This window comes from Dermacentor albipictus, chromosome 6, assembly GCF_038994185.2.
Source record: "Dermacentor albipictus isolate Rhodes 1998 colony chromosome 6, USDA_Dalb.pri_finalv2, whole genome shotgun sequence".
NCBI classification, from domain to species: Eukaryota; Metazoa; Arthropoda; class Arachnida; order Ixodida; family Ixodidae; genus Dermacentor; species Dermacentor albipictus.
Genome location: NC_091826.1, coordinates 72567900 through 72592425, shown reverse-complemented (window position 1 = coordinate 72592425; position 24526 = coordinate 72567900). Strand labels below are relative to the sequence as shown.

The 24526-nt window shown below is 44.9% G+C and overlaps 1 protein-coding gene across 1 annotated transcript in view; it reads right to left on the bottom strand.

The window, feature by feature from the left end:
- LOC139061183 (venom serine carboxypeptidase-like) overlaps nucleotides 1–18171 on the bottom strand; it is a 36216-nt gene extending 18045 nt beyond the window's left edge. The window contains exon 1 of the mRNA XM_070540835.1: nucleotides 18030–18171. Coding sequence (XP_070396936.1) covers nucleotides 18030–18163 — 134 coding nt within the window. The 5' untranslated portion in view covers nucleotides 18164–18171. The remainder of the gene's footprint in view (nucleotides 1–18029) is intronic.
- Between the last annotated feature and the right edge of the window lie 6355 nt (nucleotides 18172–24526).

Genomic DNA, 24526 nt, shown 5'->3' with positions numbered 1-24526 from the left:
TTATGCACTGGTTAACTGATCATCAACTTTTATTACAAAAAATTCAAAGGACGAGCACGTTCCACGTTGAGAGAATGCTATAATGACGTTTGTGGGGTTGTTCCCAAGACAAACGTATGATGCACATGCGTGGCGGACATTCCATCTAATGAAAGTGTCAGAAAGATGTGTACCTTAGTGCAGCATCTTCTGTTGAAACACCGAAAGCAAACTTGTGCAGCCTAGACGTAGTGAGCACAAGAAAAAATTAGAGTAGCATGGCCGCTGGATAAAAGGAAAAAGAAAAAATTGGAGGACGCTTAAGCTTCGCCTTCAAGAGTGGAACGCGATAGCGTTATCGTACCCCGTTCGAACCGCCTACTCAAACGATCTACGCGAGCCAAACGTCGCGATAGGGACGGTCAGCCGGGCTGTGACGCGCCATGAAGGCGGACGCGATCATGGGGCGAGTGGCGCGCCATGTGTCGGGACAGTGCTGTACATTGCGAGGAGGGGGTCTTCTGTGTTTGCCGCAAGATGGCTCTGCGTGTGCGCAGAGCGCACAAGAAATGTAGCGGAAACGTACTTCGCTACTCGTGAAACTGCGACTTCTGTAATTTACATGATCATAATTACCGATATACACCACAGTATAACTTTCTACGGCACGTTTCTAAGGCAACACCGCATTCACTAGAGGTGATTTTGTCCCGCTTAGAATGATCGAACTCGTGGCTGAGTGGTAGCGTCGCCGTCTCACTCTCCGAAGACCCTGGTACGATTCCCACCAGCCCATTTTGTAAGATGTTTTTTGTTTATGAAGTGCCTTCTGGGATTTATCACTTACGGCCAACACCGCCGATGCTGACGACACCGGCTTTTCTGCGACGCGAGCTCCTTAACGCTGTCGCGTTAAAACGTATGGCCTACCGCGTGCATTGAAAGCGGCGTGATCCGCCATGGCGCCACCAGCCGAGGACAGTAGTTCGCCGTTCGACTTCGAAAGGGTGCCAGGAACGCTGTCGCCCGTGAAAGCCGACGCGTCCTATCCTCGACAGGTAGCGTCCTTCGGGCCAGCCAAGCGGCCGCAAATGTAACTACGCCAATCACGTTCGCTCTAATTGCAGCCTGCCTGACGCGGGTGGCTGCAAGTTTTTTTATACAAAAGCATCAAATAGCCCATCGAACGAAGAAGCCGCTGTCTGTTAGATAAAAAAAATGGCTGTGGCTTAGGTAAGGTTAAGCCCAGGATGCGAAGCATACTAGCCTTTATTTTAGTTGTTGAACCACTGTTTAGCCTGGTGAACTGCTGTTGCTTGGCTATATTTGGTTCGGCTAGACGAAGAAACAACTCATGCATTACTTCTTCACCTTCAAGAGTGGAACGCGACAGCGTTCCCGTCGACCCGCCAAGGGGTGTAAGACAATGGGCTACAGGGCAGCGACTACGCGCCCCGCATTGGACGCGGTGAGCGTCGAGCAAAGCAGCGTTCGGCGCGGCAACGAAATGTGCGCCTGAGCAAGAGACGCACGCCTTAGAAACAGCGCGTTTCTAAGGCAACACCGCATTCACTAGAGGCGCTTTTGTACCGCTTTGAAGCGTTGTACTCGTGGCTCAGTGGTAGCGTCTCCGTCCCACACTCCGGAGACCCTGGTTCGATTCCCACCCAGCCCGTCTTGCAAGAGTTGAGCCAAAGCCACTTCTCCTCTGTCGTGACGTCACGGTGTCACGTGATTTCATGGTCACCGCCGCGCCTGAGGAGCTGGGTTGAGCCCTCGTAATATGCTTCGCATAAAAAACTCAGTGCCCTTCCACTCTGTGAAGAAGGATGACCAGCGGAGCTGTGTATGTGGGCCCCTTAATATCGAACTGCACCTCCACCGCGGTTCGGCCCGGCACTGCACTACCTTCGGGATTGGCCCACGTTCAAGGCGTGCTTAACGCCTGCTTCACCTCCGTCGCGGGTCGGGCCGGCATTGCACTATCTCCGGGATCGGCTCACGTATGGGGAGTTTTTGCTTACAACACGACAATTTCCTTGGACGGTAGAGGTATACAACTTCACTGTAAAATTCTCATTCGCTGCTACGCCACGTCACAAGCATACCTCGACGAAGTAGAGCGGGAGAAACGGAACACCTTATGCCGCGATAGCGCGCGAGCTGTTGCGTGAGGGGAAAGGGCATTGCCGCAACGTGTCTCTCTCTCATCCCCACAGGCTTCTGCGCGCGCCAGCCGGCGGCCTTGGTTGCCGCTGCTGCTTCCTCGGTCTGTCGTCGCGCAGGACGTTGGATGCATACGGCGTTGGCACCACAGACTGCTGTTTCCTGGCTCGGGCAGCACGTACCGCTCTGGAGTCTTAAGCATCTACATCGTGGGTGACCGCAACCTCGACAGTAGCGAAACGTGGTATTCCACGCCAGTACACCGTGGACGAAGTAAGGGAGCGGAAGAACGCAGCAAAACGAGCGAAAGCGCAGATGCACGACGCTGCGATGCTCTCGGCCTTCACGCAAGTCGTGATGCGCTATCGGGACAGCAAGGGATCCGTTTCGCCCGCTCTGCTGCGTCAAGGCTTGCATGTGCGGGCCAAGTTCTTCATCAGGCGCCGCATTCAGTCGTAGCAGCAAGTGTGCATGCGCGTTGCCCCTGTTTTAGAATTCGATACGCTTAAATTGCGCGACACGTAGAACGGTGCAAATGTAGAAGCTGCAAAAAAAAAGCGCAGAAAATAACCCGCACCAATTTAATTGTAGAACACGGTAACCTACCCGCAGCAAAACTGGATTGGCGTTCACTCGTTCACTTGGACGTCCAACTCATAAAAAGTGTTCTTCTCGCATCCTTTTTCTTTTTTTCAGTATTCAGTGGCCATGAGAGAACATTATTTTCAGTTTCGATGAAACTACTCGCCGTGAATTGACACTGTGTATGCTGCGGCCACTACCGTTGTCGTGCGCACCGGCCCTCGACAGCGCAGGCGCGGCGATGGCCGGAGGCATAGAGTTTCCTACATGGCCGGAGGGCTTTTCGAGACGCGGAGTGCGTTTGGCTGCAAAAGTGCCGAATTGACGCGCCCTTCCCGCTACGCTCAATTGCCTCGGTGCCGGAGCCATGGCAGCGTTCTCCCTTTAACAGCTGGAAGAACGAGCGTAGTGCGCATGCGCACGATAAGCACGTGAGTGTTCCTGCTGAGCTGCTGCCTGTATGCACTGCTCTGATCTCAACGGGCAGTAAACGTCAAGCTAACGCTATCTAATATTTAAATAGGTGCTGACTAACGTCGACGGTTTCCCGTTGGTTCTATACCCTTTGCCATCGAGCTGCGACGTCTGCAACGTCACCGGCGACGCGCCTCTTCACAGCAGCGTTGTAAGACGCCTGGTAGCCACCAGGGCACTTGTTCTTGTCGCCTACAGTCGGCGACAACCTAAGAATTGCAGAGAAGCGCCACCCACAAAAATGCAGTGCACCTGCTCTCCAACGCTGAAAGAGAATTCAACCAGCTGGAGTCTGCGCACAGCTTAATCACTTTAGTCGCCTAATGCAAACGCTAGGCTAATTAGAAAAAAAAGTTAGTTGTTTGAAGCTAAAACGTTGCCTTTGGCTGAGCAGTGAGACTAGAATCATTTATAAAAGATACCTAGACGTTCAGGGTTTCATCTTGAAACCAGCAACACAGCGGCCGATCTTGATGGATAACATGGTCGTTTCAAACACGTGAAACCGCTTCAGGTCTGGTAGATAAGCGAATCCAATTAGCTGATCTATGCAAATTTTGTGTAAGTTGGACAATGTACAGCAATTACCTTGCGTGCTGCCTCGCGCCAATAAAACGTTGTCTGGAAGTTCATTTCACATTGTTTTTTTCTGATGCTTGCGTCAACTAACGGATGCAGTTGAAACTAGGCGTGACGTGTTTCCTGTTGCCTGTTTTTGAAGAGTGTCCCCTCTTGATGCATTTCTTTCTCTATGCCTTTGATGCAAAAGCTATATGTGCCCCATTACGCGAAAACGCCTACGCATAGTCCGCAAGATAAGTATACCTGGTAGCGAAGTTTCCATAGAAGCCCGTACGTTGAAAACATGACGGTTCATTGGTGGCTCATGTTGCCTAGCGCCATATGTGTGAGGAGGGAATACTTCGGAAGAAAAAAAAATTATAGTGACGCCTTATCCGTTAAAAACAGAAGTGAAGCCACTTTGTTCTCAAAAGCGCAAAATTTGTTTTGGTGGCCCACCATTAGGCTTTATGGGCGTCTCTAGCTTTCAGTGCGGAAAGCAATGCAGTATATGGTCAGCCGTACGGCTGTCGAAATCGTACCCCTGCGCAAGGTATACTTTCCTTGAGTGAGTGAATGAGCGAGTGAAAACTTTATTCAAAATAAATAAAATAAGGCATGATGGTTGGGACCCCTATACCAGAGCCCCACTGTCACAAGCGGCTTGCTGGGCTTAGTCCAGAAGAGCCAATTGACTCTTCCGACCCTCGTACGCAAGCCACGCCTCCCCGTGTCTATTGCGCATGAGTAGATGTCGGTGCATTATGGGGCTGTCTATGTGCGCAGGCCTCCTAGGGCGCTCCCATGCGATGTATTTAAGTGTGGGTGTGTCTGTGGACCATGGGCACTCGTCAGTGAACCTCGTCGTGTCTAATCAGTGGAGGTGGCGCAGGTTGGGACATGTATTCGTCTGATTACGAAGCAAGTCCCTCTCCTGTTGGCTGCTTAAATTATAGGTAGCATGCCCAAAACGTCTTCGTTCCTGCCTTTACTGTAGGCGGATGTCACAATAATTCGGTGGAAGGTCGTCACTTAGCCATGCCGTTGCTCGGACGTTTAATCCCTGAGCAATACGGTCTGCCCTCGCGTTCCCGGTCAGTCCCTCGCGCGCCGTACACCATATAATAGTGTGGTGCCCTTCTAGTTGATAACCTAATATTTTTATTATTGATTGGGGTGCCTTTCGATTTAGGAGCAGGCGGCAAGCCGCTTGTGAGTCGGATAATATGACAGCCGAATTGGTTTGACGCTCGGCGTCCTGAATGACGAAGGTGATGGCTGCAGCCTCTGCCACGAACGCCGACGTGGTTTTGAAGGATGCCGTTGTTATGTTGTTCTGACATGTAGAGACTATGGTGAAGGTGTCTGAACTGGTTCGACTGGCATCCGTATAATATACGCCCGGTCCCATGCAAAATTGTTTGTGAACTGTCTTTACCCTTGCTGTGCGTCGTCCGGGAAGGTACATGGGGTGCATGTTTTGGGGAATTGGGTCAATGTGCTTTCTTTAAAGGATTACGAAATCTTTCGGTGTAGGGTGCTGGTTAATCCAACTGTGGCTCGTTTTAGGGGAAGAACGCCATGTCTTCCCTATGTTTGTTCCCTCCTCACATAGTCTTTCTTAAACCACTGCTTTTATGACCACCCTTGCTGATATCCGGGACAATTTCTTCTGAACGGCTTTTCGCCCAATGCTTCGCGACCTATTTGTATCGACCTTGTAGTCACCATGAGCGAAAGATGGCGCCAAAAAGACTGAGGGCACCGAAAGTAAGAACTCCTCACAAAATGCTCGGATTGACAACAAAAATATTCCTCAGAAAAGTTCCTGTAAAGAAAGTAAATTAATGGGTTTGAAATAAATAGCGGGTAAATTTCTGTGTAGGTGTGAGACGAGCATGCATCCCAACGCCACCGTGGCTCCACGATTCTCGTTGACAAAAGTTGTGCGTAGTGCGTGCGTCATTGCACACGTGACAGCACAGCCAATGGGGAAGAAGTGGTGCCACACCAGGAGTATATAAAATGAGCGCTTAAAATCAAAGCATTAATGCACAGTTGAACAGCGCTGAGCGGTCCTTCGAGTTATAAACTTCTAAACTATAAACTTCTAAACAAGTGTCATATTGTTATAAACGTTTCGTTCTCGCTGAGCAGAAAATCTTGCGGACGTAGTAGATTCAGGATGCTTGAGCGATGAAAGTGTTATGTTGTTATAAACATTTCGTTCTTGTTGATCAGAACATCTTGCGGACGTAGTAGGTTCAGGATGTTTGAGCGATGAAAGTGTCATATTGGTATAGATATTTCATTCTCGCTGATCAGAACATACTGTGGACGTAGTAGGTTCAGGATGCTTTAGTGATGAAAGTGTCATATTGTTATGAACATTTCGTTCTCGCTGATGAGAACATCTTGCGGACGTAGTAGGTTCAGGATGTTTGAGCAACGAAAGTGTCATATTGGTAAAGACAGTTCATTCTCGCTGATCTGAATATCTTGTGGACGTAGTAGGTTCAGGATGCTTGAGTGATGAAAGTGTCATATTGCTGTAAACGTTTCGTTCTCGCTGAGCAGAAAATCTTGCGGACGTAGTAGGTTCAGGATGCTTGAGCGATGAAAGTGTTATATTGTTATAAACAATTCGTTCTTGTTGATCAGAACATCTTGCGGACGTAGTAGGCTCAGGATGTTTCAGCGATGAAAGTGTCATATTGGTATAGATATTTCATTCTCGCTGATCAGAACATCTTGTGGACGTAGTAGGTTCAGGATGCTTGAGCGATGAAAGTGTCATATTGTTATAAACATTTCGCGCTCGCTCAGCAGAACAATTTGCCGACGTAGTAGGTTCAGGATGCTTGAGCGATGAAATTGTCATATTGTTATAAGCATTTCGTTCTCGCTCAGCAGAACAATTTGCGGACGCAGTAGGTTCAGGATGTTTGATCGGTGAAAGTGTCATAGTGTTATAAACATTTCGTTCTCGCTCATCAGAACATGTTGCGGACGCAGTAGGTTCAGGATGCTTGATCGGCGAAAGTGTCATATTGTTATAAACGTTTCATTCTCGCTGATCAGAACATCTTGCGGACGTAGTATGCTTAGGATCTTTGAGCAATGACAGTGTCATATTGTTATTAACATTTCATTCTCGCTCAGCAGAACAATTTGCCGACGTAGTATGTTCAGGATGCTTGAGCAATGAAAGTGTCTTATTGTTATAAACATTTCGTTCTCGCCGAACAGAACATCTTGCGGACGCAGTAGGTTCAGGATGCTTGATCGGTGAAAGTGTCATAGTATTATAAGCATATCGCTCTCGCTCAGCAGAACAATTTGCCAACGTAGTAGCTTCATGATGCTTGAGCAATGAAAGTGTCTCATTGTTATAAACATTTCGTTCTCGCCGAACAGAACATCTTGCGGACGCAGTAGGTTCAGGATGCTTGATCGGTGAAAGTGTCATATTGTTATAAACATTTCGTTCTCGCTCAGCAGAACAATTTGCCGACGTAGTAGGTTCAGGATGCTTGAGCCATGAAAGTGTCATAATGTTATAAGCATTTCGCTCTCGCTCAGCAGAACAATTTGCCGACGTATTAGGTTCAGGATGCTCGAGCAATGAAAGTGTCTTATTGTTATAAACATTTCGTTCTCGCCGAACAGAACATCTTGCGGACGCACTAGGTTCAGGATGCTTGATCGGTGAAAGTGTCATATTGGTATAAACATTTCGTTCTCGCTCAGCAGAACAATTTGCCGACGTAGTAAGTTCAGGATGCTTGCGCGATGAAAGTGTCATATTGTTATAAGCATTTCGCTCTCACTCAGCAGAACGATTTACCGACGGAGTAGGTTCAGGATGCTTGAGCAATGAAAGTGTCTTATTGTTATAAACATTTCATTCTCGCCGAACAGAACATCTTGCGGACGCAGTAAGTTCAGGAAGCTTGATCGGTGAAAGTGTCATATTGTTATAAACATTTCGTTCTCGCTCAGCAGAACAATTTGCCTACGTAGTAGGTTCAGGATGCTTGAGCGATGAAAGTGCCATATTGTTATAAGCATTTCGCTCTCGCTCAGCAGAACAATTTGCCGACGTAGTAGGTTCAGGACGCTTGAGCAATGAAAGTGTCTTATTGTTGTAAACATTTCACTCTCGCTGAGCAGAATATCTTGTGGACACAGTAGGTTCAGGATGCTTGATCGATGAAAGTGTCATATTGTTATAAACATTGCTTCTCGCTGATCAGAACATCTTGTGGACGTAGTAGGTTCAGGATGCTTGAGCGATGAAAGTGTCATATTGTTATAAACGTTTCATTCTCGCTGATCAGAACATCTTGCGGACGTAGTAGGTTCAGGATGCTTGAGCAATGAAAGTGTCTTATTGTTATAAACATTTCATACCCGCTGAGCAGAACATATTGTGGGCGTAGTAGGTTTACTATGCCTGAGCAGTGGAAGCGTGAGTGCTGTCTTCATGTTTTTTGTATTTTGTGTTTCACGTCTTGCGCAAGAAGTATCAGTTTCCAATTCTACTATCAACAAGGCAATTCAGGTTATCCTTCTTGAATGCCAACTAAGTTTGGGTGAGCCAAGTTTTTTCTGAAAACGGCACAAAATATTCGTACGAGGTGTGGTCACGAAGACGGGGTAAGGGCTGCTACGAAACAACTGGACAAGCGCTAATGCCCACGCCTTTTTCTCCAGCGTGCCGGCAGCAAATGCAAGAAGAAATGCGGATACATCTAGTTGGCTCTACTAATTCAAGGAACTCAATGCCAGATGGCTTTGAAAATAGAGAATTAGAAATAAAGATTTGGAGGCCTATGCATTTAACAGGCTGAATCAACTAAATTTACTCGCACAACTAGTGTTTTCAAATGCGTAAGCATTTCATTGCCTACCCAGCGAGGTGACATGTCCGTAATGAAAGACGAATCACTATAAAGGAAATTATGTATAAAACGTTGTTTATATGAAGGCTATGTTGAAATATTCGGTGATGGTGGTTCCTCTCTCTCGCTTTCGAAGTGCAGGCTAGGCTACCGGACTCAGCCTGGTTAACCTCCCTGTCTTTCCCGTATGACCTCTCTCTCTCTTCTTGGTGATGGTGGAATAAAAGCCACCTTTAGACTCGCATATAGAGCCGACTTCGTGCATTGTCGGCATCAGTGAAATTCCTATTGCGAAAATTTAATGCCAAACATGCCACATTCCCGTTACGTTTCGTTGGTCGCGGGATGCGCCTTACGCTCGGGCGCTCCTTCACCCACCGAAATGCCACCGATCTATCAGGCCTCATGCGCTTTCGCTCGCGCAACACAGACACGTAAGCAGTCGATGACTCGATGAGAGGATGGTAAGGAGTAAATAGGTGTCATATGGGTCTCATCACGTGACAGTGGTTCGACGCGGATGGGTACTTTGCTAAAGAGCGATAAGGGCCTATATTGGTCGGATCAGTTTTGATAAACTTAACAAGCACAAATAATGATTGATAAGTGTCGGATAAAATCTGACAAGGTTGATAAGGATCGATACGAGTTGATAAGGGTCGGATTGTGTCCGATAAGGTTGATGAGGACAGGTAAGGGTTGATATGCTTTATACTGGCCGGATCAAGTTTCATAACATTGGTGATGACACTGGGCTGCATAGAGATGAGCTAGTTGAAGTATGCTTACGCATACTTAGTCAACTCCCAGAGGAGTACTTACGTGAGCTTTTAGTTTCGCGATATTTTGTTGATAAGCTTTATACTGGCCGGATCAAGCTTCATAACATTGGTAATGACACTGGGCTGCATAGAGATGAGCAAGTCGCAGAATGCTTACACATACTTAGTCAACTCCCAGGGGAGTACTCGCATGAGCTTTTAGTTTCGCGTCATTTTCTTAGGGCTTTTATGGTCCTATTTTATTTACAGAAAACAGCGTGTTCCAAATGCATCAGAAGAATCGCGTCTTCAGAAAATTACACGAAGCGTCCCGTTATCCGGGATACCTGGACTGATATTATTTATGGAAAGATTGCATTGCCGAAATTCTGCACATTTTTGAGCACGCGAATTTCATCATTCTTGCACACGCCACTACCCTTTCCGCTCAACTTCGCGATAACAGTAATCTCGGGTCATTACCTAATGACAGCTGGAAGCAATGGACTGAATGGAAATGGTAATTCTCCTAAAATAAATAACTTATGAACAAAAGCTCTCATCGTGGCCCCACCACGAATACCCACTGTGGAGAAGTTAAGTAGGAAATTGCAATACACACTATTGGAATAGTTTTGAATGTCAAAACTTTTGGCATGATAATTATACGAAATTTAATGTGGAGTGATCATACTGATGTTAAAGTTATTGCTACTCGTTCAGTCGAGCCATGTGATTTACCTTGTAGACCCGAAGAAAAGCTGGAATGTCGAATATATTTTTTACCAGGGGATATTTTAGGATGTACAAAATTTTCAATATTGCCTGCAGCAGATAACGAAATTATAACTTATACTTGATCGCTCTCAGACACGGACATGTACTTGCGCTACCAATCAATTTGCATGATTGAATAATTAACAAAAGTTCCCAAATTATGTTTTCAACTTAGTTCTTTGCGTCACATATCATAATTTGCATATTGTAGCGGGTGAAGAACTTGAATATGACCTTGTTGGTATTTACTACACGACGCATTGACCACTAAAGAATGACGAGGACAGCGAGGTTAAAATAGATATTCGCGGGATAGCAATGCTGAGGTTGGCACTGGCTTGAATAATTGCGCGTATATTTGGTGTAAAAATGCGCTGTTGTTTTAGTTACCGTTTTGAACACGACACTGGTTTACTCAGAGAGGACAATTTTGATCTCGCTCTTGGTTTTCGCTAAGACGCCGAGCTCCTCAGACGGCTGTGAATACGCCCCCTGCCCCCGTCCTTCTTCCTCCACATAACAGGCATTCGAGACAACCATTATTAAAATATTTTTTTTTATCATCACCATTATGCACTTAAGCAGAAAAAAGAAAGCTGGAACGCCATGGTACAGTTTCACACATTTTCAGAATCAATATCTCGAAACTGACCGCAACTTCGGAAGTTGTTCCAAAAGTATACGCCTCGAGTACAGCTTGAGTACTCACTGGGCATTATTAGTACATTATATTATGTATCTTAGAGCAGTTGGTTAAAACATGCTTGTTTAATTTTTTATGTTTTCAATTATGCAGTTCGATTTCTCGTGGTAGTAATTGGCGCCTCCTCATGTAATCCAGCTGAACAACTCAAATTGTGTGGTCTAATGCAGGTGAATTTTAAGATGTGGTGTATTCCGTAAAAGAAGCCATAAATAATGAAACCAGGTGAGATAAACTATTTTCCTCCCACCTATGACACTGCTACTTCGGCGGGATGGCACGTCTGAGACCGACATCGGTAAGTTAGCTTTATGCCATAAAAAAAAGAAAAACAAAAGTCGTTCGTCAAATTATCACGATATTTAATTCGAAGCCCATATGTCTTAAATGTTTTCTACGTTTAATATCATTAGTTTTCAAGAATTGTATGAAGTTCATCTTGCCCTCAAATACAAGAAAGGTTTCAAGCATAACCATACAGACTGCCTGACATTAATTACCGTTTCAAAGCCTAGAGAAGCTGTATACAATACTAGGAAAGAAATAACTTAGTATTACCACTCACGCACACCCCTTGTGGATGTAGTCTTTTAAATATTCGCGTTGCCGCCTTACTGAATAAATTCAAGCTTGGTGGTGCACCAAGACAGTGCACCAAGACACCAGTGTCTTAGCATCAAAGACAGTGCTAAGAGGCAATTTTTTTTTAAACGAACGCATTCTTTTCTGCGGAAACTATTAGACGTCGCGACTTGCTTTTATGATGCGTTCATCTGTCCGACATGCTACCAAACCTGAATATGCAGGCATGTACACGTTTCCATTACTTCAAGAATGGCATGATTGTTACAATTCGTAACACGTTGGCGCCTACCATGGTGTTCATGCCTATCAGCTCTATTTGTTGTCTGTGTTCTTTATATGTGTTTCTAAGAACGGTTATATACTATGCTCCTAATGTTTGCCATAAGAAATTAACTAAGAATTTCTGTTGCGCATATCTTCCTATTCACGCATATGTTAAATCTTAATTGTTAACTTCATGCAGTCTGAAGTGCAGACAGGCTAGGTCTAATGTACGTGTACTCCTTCTTTTCGTTGCCATGGATTAGAGCAAGAATCTTCTGTATGCACTAACCGGCAGCCATTAGTCTTTGTCCCAGCGTTCGTTTTGTAAATGAAACCGGATAAAAATTGATTGATTGATTGATTGATTGATTGATTGATTGATTCTTTTGTGACACAATGGGTACAGAGGTGAACTTTCGCAAAAATGTCACCAAGAATCGCATATTGCGGGAAAATGTCATGAGAAAAGGCAGTGACCACGTGTCTGAGGATACTACAGCAAGCCAAAAGGGCAAACTGTTATTACCTAGACCGCTTGTTTCAAGAGTTGGACACGCTTCCAAAGGTTATGGAGAAACTGACGTCTGTCTTCTGCGTCACTAAACGTGCTTATATGCTGTTCTGACAAAAAAAGAACGCTTCGGACATTGTCATGATCCCTCATAGAACTTTCCGTCGCGTTCTCTGGTCATGACATTGTTGTGGCTATCCTTCAACAACGAAGGCGTCTGAAGGCTGTTCGGAGCTAGGAAGAGCGTTAATTCAAATAAGACCTGCGCACCTGTTTTACAGATTATTCCACTGCGTCTGCGCTTATGTTGCCTCGCGTGATAGAAAATTTGTTTGCCTATACCTTATTAAAACCTGTGTTCTCTCACGAGCGATGATGGGCTCTCAAGTTTGTCGATAATTTCTGAAAGCAAAAGAGCATTTGAAAGTATATATTTTACTGTTATAATCAATACATTGCAGAAGCTAAGCGTCGGAAAAGGAACATATTAAGAAAAATAAAAACTTCTGCTTCTAGGACATTGTACTAGAATGAAATAAAAAGTGCACTGTCTGCAAAGCAATTAGATGCAGTCTTTTAAAACAAAGCATTCTGTTCCTACGATTTGCTGGTCTGGTACAACTAAGCACACATGTGAGAAACGTTCCTCGACTAATACACAGTGCCTTCGTACGAAGATTGCAAGTAATAATTAAAAACGGACGTTTTGAAATAAAAGAACGATTCCTTCGGTGACATGCCATCAGTGGTGGCGAACACGAGGTGACGGTTGATGCGTGGAAATTAGTCGCAAATTCCCCAAAATTGTGATTACCTTTTAATCGTTTATTTTCCAGCGGGCTCATCGTAATTGGCGAATTGAAGCGAGGTCTCCGTAGTAGCCATACCAAGCACAACGTCGCCCCTCAAGTCGACGTTATACTTCCGTCTCCAAGCAGCAGCGGGCAACCAGTGCGCCGGCGCTCCGGTCTCCCCGCTGCCGCAGTTTTGCGCTCGCTGCAGCTTCCTAGTTTCGTTTTCGCGAGCTCCGACAGCCGAATTTCGTCGTGCCACAAATACGCAGGCCATCACATTTTGCTAGACCTAAATGTTGACGTGGCATCTACGGAGCGCTCGCTTCAATTTGCCAATTACGGTGAGCCCGCCGACAGAAAACGTTTAAAAGGAAACTGACGTGTTTTTTGTTAATTAGCGACTGATTACCATGCATCCCCCGTCATCTGACGTTCGCCACCGCTGACGGCATGCTTCAAGAGGAACCCTTCTTTTATTTCAAAACGGATGTTTTTTAAATATTGGTTAATGCATCTCTGTAGAAACACTCGTTATAACTCGAACTGCTTGGTATATCCTACTTGGTATGCGAAAAATCGCTGTCACGTAAAAGAAATAGAAGCCATACATGTATATAGATGTATTTCGTTCTTTTTGTGCCAATAGATATGTCACTACCATTAATACCTAGACAGGCTTCTACGTCGTCGTAGTCTTCGTGAGACCGTAAGCTCTCGGAGATAAAGGCAGCAAGACCGTTCGCTCGTCATCCGCTACCACTGCTACCTCTGTAACTCGTACAAGCTGCGTGTGATTTAGATTTTAACGCGACATTTGATCTCCGGGATTTTCAATTTGTTTGAGCTGTTTAAAATTTCTAATCTTAAATTTACTAAAGGGGGAAAATATATCGCGGCTTAATGGCTAGATCATCGAACTGTTTGCTGAGGGACGAAGGCTCAATTTTACGATCGGACGCCTACTTTTTGTTACGAGACTCAAAACGAGGCGTTACCGGAACCAATTAGCAAACTACCTACGGCAAAATGCTTACGCAACGCAAAAAAAAACCATTGCATTAAACAACGCTACGCTCTGCATACTATTTCGCTAAATGCTGTGCCGCTCCAGTGGTAACCGAAAATGCTCTTCAATAATTTTATTTGGCTTTCTGGGCTGAGTAAGTAGCATCGCTTTGACTCTCCAGCTTACCCATGTCGTTCCCGATAACGTCGGACCTCAACTGAAAGCTAAATGAGAAATGATACGAGTGGTTCCTGTTCGAAGTCATAGGCACTTACCCACTAATGAACATTAGTCAAAAAGCATTATGTAAATGTGAGAACTATTAAAAAACAAATTATTCTTAGGCTCCTGTTGACCGCATTGCTTAGTCCTCGAAGGTGTGCAGCGTCCTTTCCATTAAATACAGCGAATTATTTACGTATAGTGGTAAATTGATCCTAATTAAGACCGCTAAGAGATCCCGTCAAGGTGTCACGCGAACCAAATCATCAGTAAATGATAAATAAGCAGTCAGGATGAAAACAGCAGAAAGATAATGACGAGAGATGGGGGGACGTCCAGAAAAAGACGGCTGGAGGAGACTGCGCGGCATGAATGGGCCATTAAAGAAAGAAAGCAAGAAAGGAAGGAAGAAGAAAAGCACAAGGTGATGAGACACAATTGTGCATATTTTATACACTCTGCTAAAATTTCTCTATCTTAAATACTTTTCATGGAATTCCGGTCTATTGGAAATACTTTTATAGCGAAGTATATTCTGTAACTTAAATATACTTCATAGTATCTTAATTGTACTCAGTATTTCATATACTTAGAAGGAAAACGGAATCCGTTTAGTAAAGGAGAACAAGGCCGTACCACCTAGTTGCAACAGGCACAATTCGTTTGTTCAACACAATCATCTGCACACAAACGTGTTTCACCAAGTGGTCTGATCTCTCGCGGAGCATACGCGCGGGATGGTTCCATGAAGATTCAACCACACCGTGTGTCTGCATCCCATCTCCTTTTCCTTAACTGCATTCTAGTTTTTTTTTCCGCATTGTATCTTCCTGAAACTTGTGCATGCTTATATTTTCCCTTTGGTAGCGCACATGTAAAAATCTGCTGCTACCGAGGCGCCTGCCTCGTGGTGGGCATGAGATTTGGTACCAAGTGTGCCTTCCGTGGCCGCTAGTAGAAATAAGGAGTCGTTGTGCGTTCCAAGAGAGCAGACTGTGGCTGACGGAGATAAATAGCAACGTGGTGGTGTTAGCTCAGCATAGTGCACAGGCAGCTGTGACCACCAGGCAGCTGCAATTTCGCCCCCGAAGCTGGATCGTGCGGTGTGAATGTTTAGAGACTGCGTGTTGCACGGGCATTCTCAGTTCTAAACTAAACTCGCGTACGTCACGTGAGAATGGCGGCAGTAATGTGCAGTGTCTGGCTCCGGCTGTGGAATATGGGAGGCCGAGAGAGTGTCGCCGTGAGAAGGAGAGAAAACAATCAGTTTTATTTTGAATGTCTGCCAAGATCACAGTGGTAGTAGAGGCACAATTCGGTGGGTAGCAGACTAGTGATGCTTAAGCTGCCCGAAGCTATCCTGTGGTGGTCATTAAGCTGCCTCCGCCAAATGCTCTTTGTACAGTTACCTTTATAATCGCGAAATCAGGCTGCACAGGACAGTAATCATCTTAGATTGTAGAAATTTGAGGCTCAGTATTTTGCAGTAGGCTCGGTGTCACCAGCAGTGCTTATGGGTGTCGCGGAAATGTGTTCGAATCTTTGACTACCAGCTTTTGTCGGTTGCAGTGCAAAGAACGAGGTGGAGTCAAGAACTGAGACAAACAAACCATCTTGAATACAAGGCAAGAGACATCTGTAGAAGTAAATAGACTTTAAGCTGCCCATGATTTGTCTGCGTAGATGTCTAAACTTAAGTCAAAGGAAGTGACAGCTGCTTTGAAGAACTCTGAGCTTCATGAACTCTTCCTGCGACATAATGTCGTCTTCCCGTCGAGACCATCTGTAGAAAGACCTTTCAGCATGAGGAGTCGTGTATTTAAGAACAGGGGCAAGCCTCTGGTGAAAACGTCGAAAAGCATTTCATCTTGAGCACCAATACAGCTTCCTGGCAGGACACTGTACTGTCGAACTTCACAAGAAAGTCTATCTTGAGAGTATCTTTAAAGTAACGAAATACGTTTTCTAAGTACTTGGAACACTATACCGTACAGTGGGAGGACATTAAAAAACCCCAAGTGGTCAAAGTAATCCAGGGTCTCGCACTATACGACTTGCCTCATAATGAAATAGTGGTTTCGACACTTAAAACCCCAAAATATTTTCTTAAATTTATTACCCAGGTAAAATACTTTTCAGAATTGAGTATTTTGTACCCTACTCGAGTGCATCTTCGCGCTATACTAAGTAACTCATCTTAAATGCATTTTTGAAGTACCTTGTACAAGTCTGCGACGAACGAGCTCTCTTGCTGTCTCAAACCAACTGTAATGATTTGACTTTGTTACGGCTTATCTGAGTTACGCGAGTTCCCTTAATGCCACGACCCACAAGACGCGACCGCTGCGTCTAATTGACAGAAGCAGCACGAGACAGGGATTCGAGCGAAGCCCTTTCTTCGTTGTCTTTTCTCACTAACAATAGCTTCGCCGTCATCTTGTCGACGATATTAAACTTCGCGGTAATTATGGCGGAGCTTCGAAAGGAGATGGCTGTAAAATCGTTATACAGTGCGCAAATATTAAAAAAGCACACACATTGCCTTGCAAGCAATAAATTCCTAGACTAAAAATTACGTTAGGAGGTTACATGAGGGAGTTAGGTTAAACAGCATGTCACGTCACAGCAGTGCATCAGTGTCTCTTACGTTTCTCGCCAGGTGGCTCCGCCTTGTCTATTTGTGTCTCATTCGTTTAGGGTTTTTTATATGGGATTCCTAGACGCACAATTGAGTCACCTTTTTTGTTTCATCCTCAAGAGCACACAGAGGACTAAGCGAATCAGAAAATATTTGACCCTATATTTTATTAGCCAAACTAAGGTACACACAAGTTAATACAAGTCTACGTACTATTCTGCAGACCTTACACTATTTTTCCACATAGTTGCCGCACTGGCTCAGGCATTTGTTCCTTTGCAGCACTAAATTTGAGATGCCCCTGTGGTAGAATATGTCCGGCATACTGTGTAACCACCGTTGGACTCCTTTATTGTTTTTACAGCCTTTTGCGAATTCACAAAAGCACCAGCTCACCCTTCTCAAAGCGAGACACCTTTCCTTATACATGGGCTACATTTATCTGTGAATTTCGATGGCTGTTTGTCCTTCGCTCCATAGAAAACGAATCACACTTCATTGCTCGTACACCGTGGACGTGTAAAACACAGTCACCATTTTCAATAACTGACAGCAGCGCCTTGCCGCGCAGCTACCGGCAGATAAGGCCGGGCCAGTCCAAGAAAGGTCCACTGCTGGGAATGGATATGTTGATTTGGCATTTACAGCCGTAATTTGGCTAAAAAATGTACTGAAAAAAATCTTATTCGCCCATGTGGGGAAGCTTTCGCAGCTCAGAGACCGGTTTTCCGTACTGTGTTTATTTTCTCTTTGGGATTCTATCATTGCTTTCTTGTAAAAATTACGCCACGTTGTAAATGTGTTTCACCACAATCCCCGTTCGTATAAAATAAAAGAAAGCGTGAACAATTTAATGCCTTCTTAAGGCTACCATATTCTGCGTTTGAATTCCTTATGAATGTTTTGTTCTTCTCGCGCTGAAAATGTGCTGGAACGTCTAATGCCTATTCTATTCTTAGGATAACGGCTGTAACTAGAGCACATGAGCAACATTCGCCGCCTTAGAATTACTGAACCGTCAATGAATGTTCATGTTCTAAGCTCAACTTCTTGTTTGCCGTGCGCTCGCACATTGATTATGCATTTTTAAATTGGTACTTACTTTTGAACTTCGCAGTTGCCATCTGCACTCTGTCTGCCACGTTCAGTATTCCCGCAGTTACCAGTATGGAAAAATATAAAAATAAGCAGAGTAACTAAGGAGCATCTTGGTAGAGTCATAGCGAGGTTACACATGAACGTCGCGTCAGTCTTGTCTGAAGGATTCAGACCTGTCACATCTCTATAAAACCTGTTTTGAAAGGTCATGGGCTTCTTAAGAAAGAGCAGATGGGGTTACCAGAGAACCTGACAGCAGTATGACGTTTTCGTCTGGGTAGAGACACATGCTTCAAGAAGCCGTTGCTACAAGAAGGAAAAAGTTCAAAATCCACACGTTGCCCTGTCCGACATTACAAGTACCGGACGCAGAAAGACGAGTTGATAAACGGTAGTTTCCCCTTAATGATAGAAGTAGTTATTTTTCAGTAAAATAGTATAAAATTTCCTTGAGCTCAGCAGGCCTTCAGGACTCTCTCGCATAAAAGCTGGGTACTATGGCAACTAACTACCGCAAGAACAAAGAATTCGAAAATGTGACAGCATTACGAAAACTGCGAGATAAAATAAAAGAAAACTATTTTCTTATTAATCAAGATACACTACCGTGGCGATCAAAAACCTAATGCTCGCAGCTTTTCTGTCATGGGCTGACAAGTAATTGCGCGTGGTTAAAGTTCTTACTGAATATGCTATGGTCTGCAGCAGGGTTGATGATCAGAAGAATTTGTTTTGGTAAAAGGACGAAACTCTATACAGGAAAATCAGTGTTGAGCAGGGTTATGTTTTCCAGCAGGTACAAATACCTGCTGTGTACGAGAACCTGTTGTGCGCACTCGTAGAGTACGCATAAACAGGTGAACGTGGTTACAGCCTCGAGGCCTGCGTCGGTTTTCATTGCGGTTTTATCGTAAGAGTGAACCCCAGAAAAAGATGGAGTAGATACGCAGTCCGAGGTGAAAGCTAATGCCCTTGTGCCGCATACTTCAGCCACTCTAGATACTCAAGATAAATGTTCTGGATGTTGCGCACACAGGAGCACTCAAGTGAAGTTAAGTGGCTTGCTCTGCATAGAAAACAATTTGCATATAGCACTATGTAGCATATAGCCGGTCAAGTTAATCTCGCTAATTTTGTCGGGAGATGTCTTGCGTGGTAGAATTTTCCATGCGTGTTAATTTATCTTAATTGGCATCGCTTTGCCGCATTACTGTCACACCTCTCCAAAGAAGAGCAGGGAGACACATATAAATTATGAATATGCAACTTCGCGGAATCCGACAACAAGTCCTTTCGTTAAGGCTGGTTCTTCTTTTGCCTGCTCTCTACTACGTAATTCGACGTAGATAGGCGCAGCCCCTAAGAGGCTAGAGTCGCTTCTACAATGCTGCAGCCAATTTTTTCGCTTTTATAGTTTCTCCTCGCTTTTTGCCTATTGTCTGTGCGCACCAATGACCCATCCTCTTCTTTTGTAAGTTCGCAGTAAAGTTCGCAGCTTCAAAAATATCACGACGTCACAGCGTTGTAGAAAAAGATAGATGTGACACTTTGTATATTTGCCTTTTACCAAGTCGAGAAACGAGAACGCTTTACGTAGATTCTTCAGCACAAGGGCAACCAATTTATATTTTCATTATTCCACTTTGCCTTGTGTAGAAGTGCCGATGGATATTCTTTACACTATCATGTTGCTGCTTATATAAGAATAACTTTCAATCGCACAGTATCGAAGGCTTCTTATATAGTGACCATAGTTTGCAAATCGGAGCGGTTGCGATGGCTTGCCGTAAGTTCTTCTGAGAGTGAGTAGCAGTCCGTTGGAGCAGCTCACGAAAAAGAAAAAAAAAACGTTCAGGGGCAATCTGGCGGTAAATGTGAGAAAAATACCTTAGCATTACGTCGGACCTCTTTGATGCCAAGGACAGTCGATTTCGATTCCTTCATTTAATTTATTCATACTAAGCCCTTATGGATTATTAAAGGGGTCGGTACCGTAAGAAAACAAACGGAGTGCATTTTAAATAAATGAATAAATAAATAAATTTGCAACAAAAGAAAGTAGCGTCATTTCTCATACATCAATAGCGAGAGATTAGACACTATACAAATGTCGAAGACGCAAAGCGCCTTCACCTCATCGCAAAGTGTTGTTCAGGAGCTCATTCGACTCTCGTCCTGCCTCCTTGAGGAGTGAAGGGCAAGTGACGTTGGTCCGCAGCAGACCGTCGTCAGTTGTAATATATATATATATATATATATATATATATATAATGTGACGCTCTTAGGTGCATAGTGGGTTCACGCCTCAACAAACAGTATGCGGGTAATAAGCGTCAGGTTGTCGTATGACGTCGCGCGCAAGTTCCTGGTGCCGCAGCAGTTCTTCACGCACGATCTGCCGTATAGTAGACGAAAGATTGGCAGACGGGCTCTCATCGACGCTGGCACTGGTTGTCACATTCGCCAGGCGTCCAAACTTTGGCACAATGCGACGTGTTTTCAACGTCTCAAACGTACGGCAATGACGCACGACATCTGAGACGGAATCAACATGTTCCCGACTTATGAGGAAATTGTATACATCTTCTGCAATTCTTTTGAGGAGATGTCCCACTCAGTCTTCCTCGGACATCTGCGGATTTACGATTTTGCACAGCTTGAGGATTTCCTCTATGTATATAGTGCATGTTTCTCCAGGAGCTTGAGCTCTTTGAGCAAGTGTTCTCTCGGCGCGTTTCTGTTTGGCGTGGGTGTCGCCGAAACACTTCTTAATTTCCTCGACAAAGTGCTCCCACGTTGTTAGGGAGTCTTCGTGGTTTTCACACCACATCAGCGCTGTCTCACTCAGAAAGAGTGCAACATATTCAAGCTGAGTGACAGAATCCCAACGGTTGTAGCGGCTCACCCTTGCGTAGTGCATCAGCCACTCGTCGACGTTGTCGCCCACTTTTCCCGCGAACGAGCGTGGTTCCATGTAGTGCCGCAAAGGTCGAACTGGCGCTGACCTTTGAGAAGATGAAACTATAGCTGGCACTTGTCCACGTCCATCCGAAGCCATAGGCTTCGGGAAATATTTTGCTTATTAATAGGGGATTGGGATAGGTCCCCGTGGGCAAGAGCCTCAGGGTGAGAGCTTGCGGTCTGTATAAATTTATTTACGTAGGCGGATATGATCTACGCGCCAAGTAAATGTGTTTCGGGAGTTCGTTGTACATGGTCCCAGCAGTGCGTAACCTCAAAGCGAGTTCGTGGTACATGGTACTAGCAGTACGTCACCTCAAGCCTGGCTACCCGAGCTCCGCGCGGTATGTAAGCCCTCTCTCAGCGTCGTGAGCCGACTCGTTGAGATTAGTCGGGGCTTCGTCAATTTCTCCCATGTGTGCGAGAAACGAAATCGTGTGCGGGTTAACGTCCTTGCCGCGGAGGATCGTCAGGGCCTGTCTGGAAACGGTGCCCTTGGCAAAGGCTGTCACTGCCGCCCTCGAGTCACTGTGTATTCTGGTTCTCTTGCCATGCAGGAGTGCCAAGGCGATGGCTACCTGTGCTGCCATCTGTGGATTCGTTGTATATAGAGACAAAGAATTCGTGACGTTTCCTCTACCATCCAGGCAGACCGTGGTGAACGCTCGCCTGCTGGGTTCGAACGCCGCATTGACGAAAGTGCTTTTTTCTACTCATTCCCTGGCTTTGTTTAGCAGGGCTTTGGCTATAGCTCGCATTCTGCCCAAGTTGTGCACTAGGTGTACGTTCCTCGGAACTGTGAGATGCAGAAGAAGCTGAGGGACCCCATCAAGGCTTCAAGGCATGTCGAAAAAGAGCCGTTGTGTGGAGCGATACTCACATATTTACAAATATTAACTGGCTACATGGTTCTACTCATTCTGTACGGGGCCTCATCTGCAGAAGTGACGGCAGCAACCGATCGCTGCTTTTCAACAGGAAGCTTCTTGTTGCCAAGTTTTCTTTTTGTCATATCGGTTTTTGTTGCCCGCGATGATGTTTACACGGGTAGGTGACGAAGTTGATCATGACGTGCCTGTGTTTTGGTCCGGTTGGTCCGCCGTGCCGCATAAGCGTTAACGGCATTTTGCTTAGGTTCTGAATACCGCTTGCCGCTTCTATCCTTTGCCTCTTCTTTACCGTGTTGCTCTGGCTAGGGTTGCACGACTGCACCGTGTTGTGTGCACATATGCTAGTGCGGCTATCAAGCACTGAAGTTTATGTTTCCCGGTAAATGTTCGCACCAGCTGTCACGACATTCATGCTTTAAGGGTCTATTTTAAACGTGGCATTGCGAATGTTGAACTATTGCTAGTTGCCTCACGAGGAGCGATTTTTGCTTTCTTAAGTCGTTGGTTTTCACTTGGCCTTGTTTGTAGCGAGGTAAAATCATGCTGTATTTTATCATAGCGATTCCAGGCAAATGCATTTTTTTAACGGCTTGAGTCTTTTCGCCGAAGGACGTCGACAATATCGGGGTCACTAGGAAATGTTCCAGCATAGAGGTAGCTGAGAACGAAATTACAGCTAGCTTCTGTGTATGGCACTGCTCTTTAATTTTCGCTGAAAAGTTTGCGTCACGTTTAGGAAATCGTCAACGCCTACTACGGCTGTGAGGCAGTGTCAAACCAAATTTTTCTTTTGGTCTGGTTTTTGTTTCGGTCCGCCGAGAACGGCTCTGTTCTGGTTTACTTTCGCAGCGAAAGATTGGTGATCCAAACCGGTTCAAGTTCATTGGCATAACCGAAAAATAGTGACAAAATAATATCAGAAATTTAATTTGTTCGGGGACACTGCCGTCCGGCCTTCTTGTTCCCATCTCGTATTCCTGTTTCCTTTGGATGTAGGATTTATTTTCACTGATATTATAGTCAGTTCCTATGAATATGGTCATAAAGTCCGTGAATTGAGAAGTCATTGCATGCACGGAATCGCTAAGCATATTAAAGTGTACTTTTCTTCGTACATAAATTAAGCGACAGCTGCTGTTGATATCTCATTTTTGAGGAAAAAGTTGAAGGGATAATGCGACAGTGAAAAATTTGGGCTACGAGATATGCATTTATAGCGGTTATATACTACAGGAAGAAGCTGTCGCGCGAGCAAGAATTTGGCTGTGGATCACGCATACGATAAGGCATGTCGCTCAGTATAGACACTGGGCGCCGGTAAGAAAAGGACCGTGCGTATAGCCATGGGTACAGCATCTTTCTGCTTCCTTCCTTATTGATTTTATTCATGTAAATAACCTAGCGGCTTCAATAACCTAGCGGCATGTAGGGCGTGGTGAATTCGAAAAATAACAAAGATATCCTTGAACGCTACAAGGAAATTCTGAATAGTCATGCCAATGAAATACAAAAAAGATAGAACTCTATAGCTTCGTGTGAGATCTCCTAGTGGTACTGTGTGCCAAAACATATTCTCCGCTTCTTCGGGCCTTTCTTAGCTTGTAGCTGTATTTTCGTAATATTCCGTTTCATTTCTCAGTCTTATCCGTGATGTCAAGTGCCCCATCCAGGCTATAAGTGCCGACCGTGGTCGTCTAAGCTCACACCGTGCTGCAAACGAAATGGTATGTGAAGTGTAGTGTTTTACATGCGGTCTCCTGTCTACACATGCGCAAAAACGCTACGGCATGCCTCCTAATCATATCGTAGTTTCGCTGCTTAAAACTCTCGAAAAAATTTATTGTTGTTATCGCGTGGTGGGCGGACGACTTGTTCGCGCTCTTCAGCACAGGCTCTCAAATGATGACCGTTCATCGTTAGGTGCGGTATTCATGAAGATATTATTTAAGTTGAACACGTTTCATACCCATAGCGTAGATTACATTGTTTCATATACTGTTCCCGAGCCAGAGAGAAAAGGGCAGGGAATTTCCAAGTGAGTTCCACAGCACCTGTGTTCGTAAAGGGGTTTCCGTGAAAAGCATTACATATTGCAAACCGTCGGATCCCGCTAGCGTCATACTAATCGCATTAGGTGGTCTCCCTTGAGATCGAAAATTTCACATGGTTCCGTAGCGTTCTTTGCTGCCTAATTGGTTCTCTTTGCCCTAATAATGTTGGCGGTAATAGCCATCTGTTCTCCTTATTTGCTACAACTAATCATTTAACACTTCACAATATCCACACCCTTTCAGTGTAATCTCATTTCAGGAAACCAGCTAAAGAGATTTTTCCCAGCTACACACTTTTCCGTGGAGCCATGATCTGCAGGAACCTGTCATCGAGCCACACCGAAATAATATGCTACAGCGATCTTGTGGCACAAGTGTGGCCCAGCAATAAGATTAGGCGGCCTACTTTGATAACTGCTGTTTCGCATCCTACTGAGGCATTTGAGTGTGCTAAGCAATACGGCCACTTCGAGTGGGCACGCTAAAATGCATTTACTCATTTTCTGCATACAAACACTCGTTAACGACCCCGAGCACTTTTTTACGGTACGCACATTCAGCACTCTTGAAAAGGAAGGTGCCAGGACATATTTGATAAC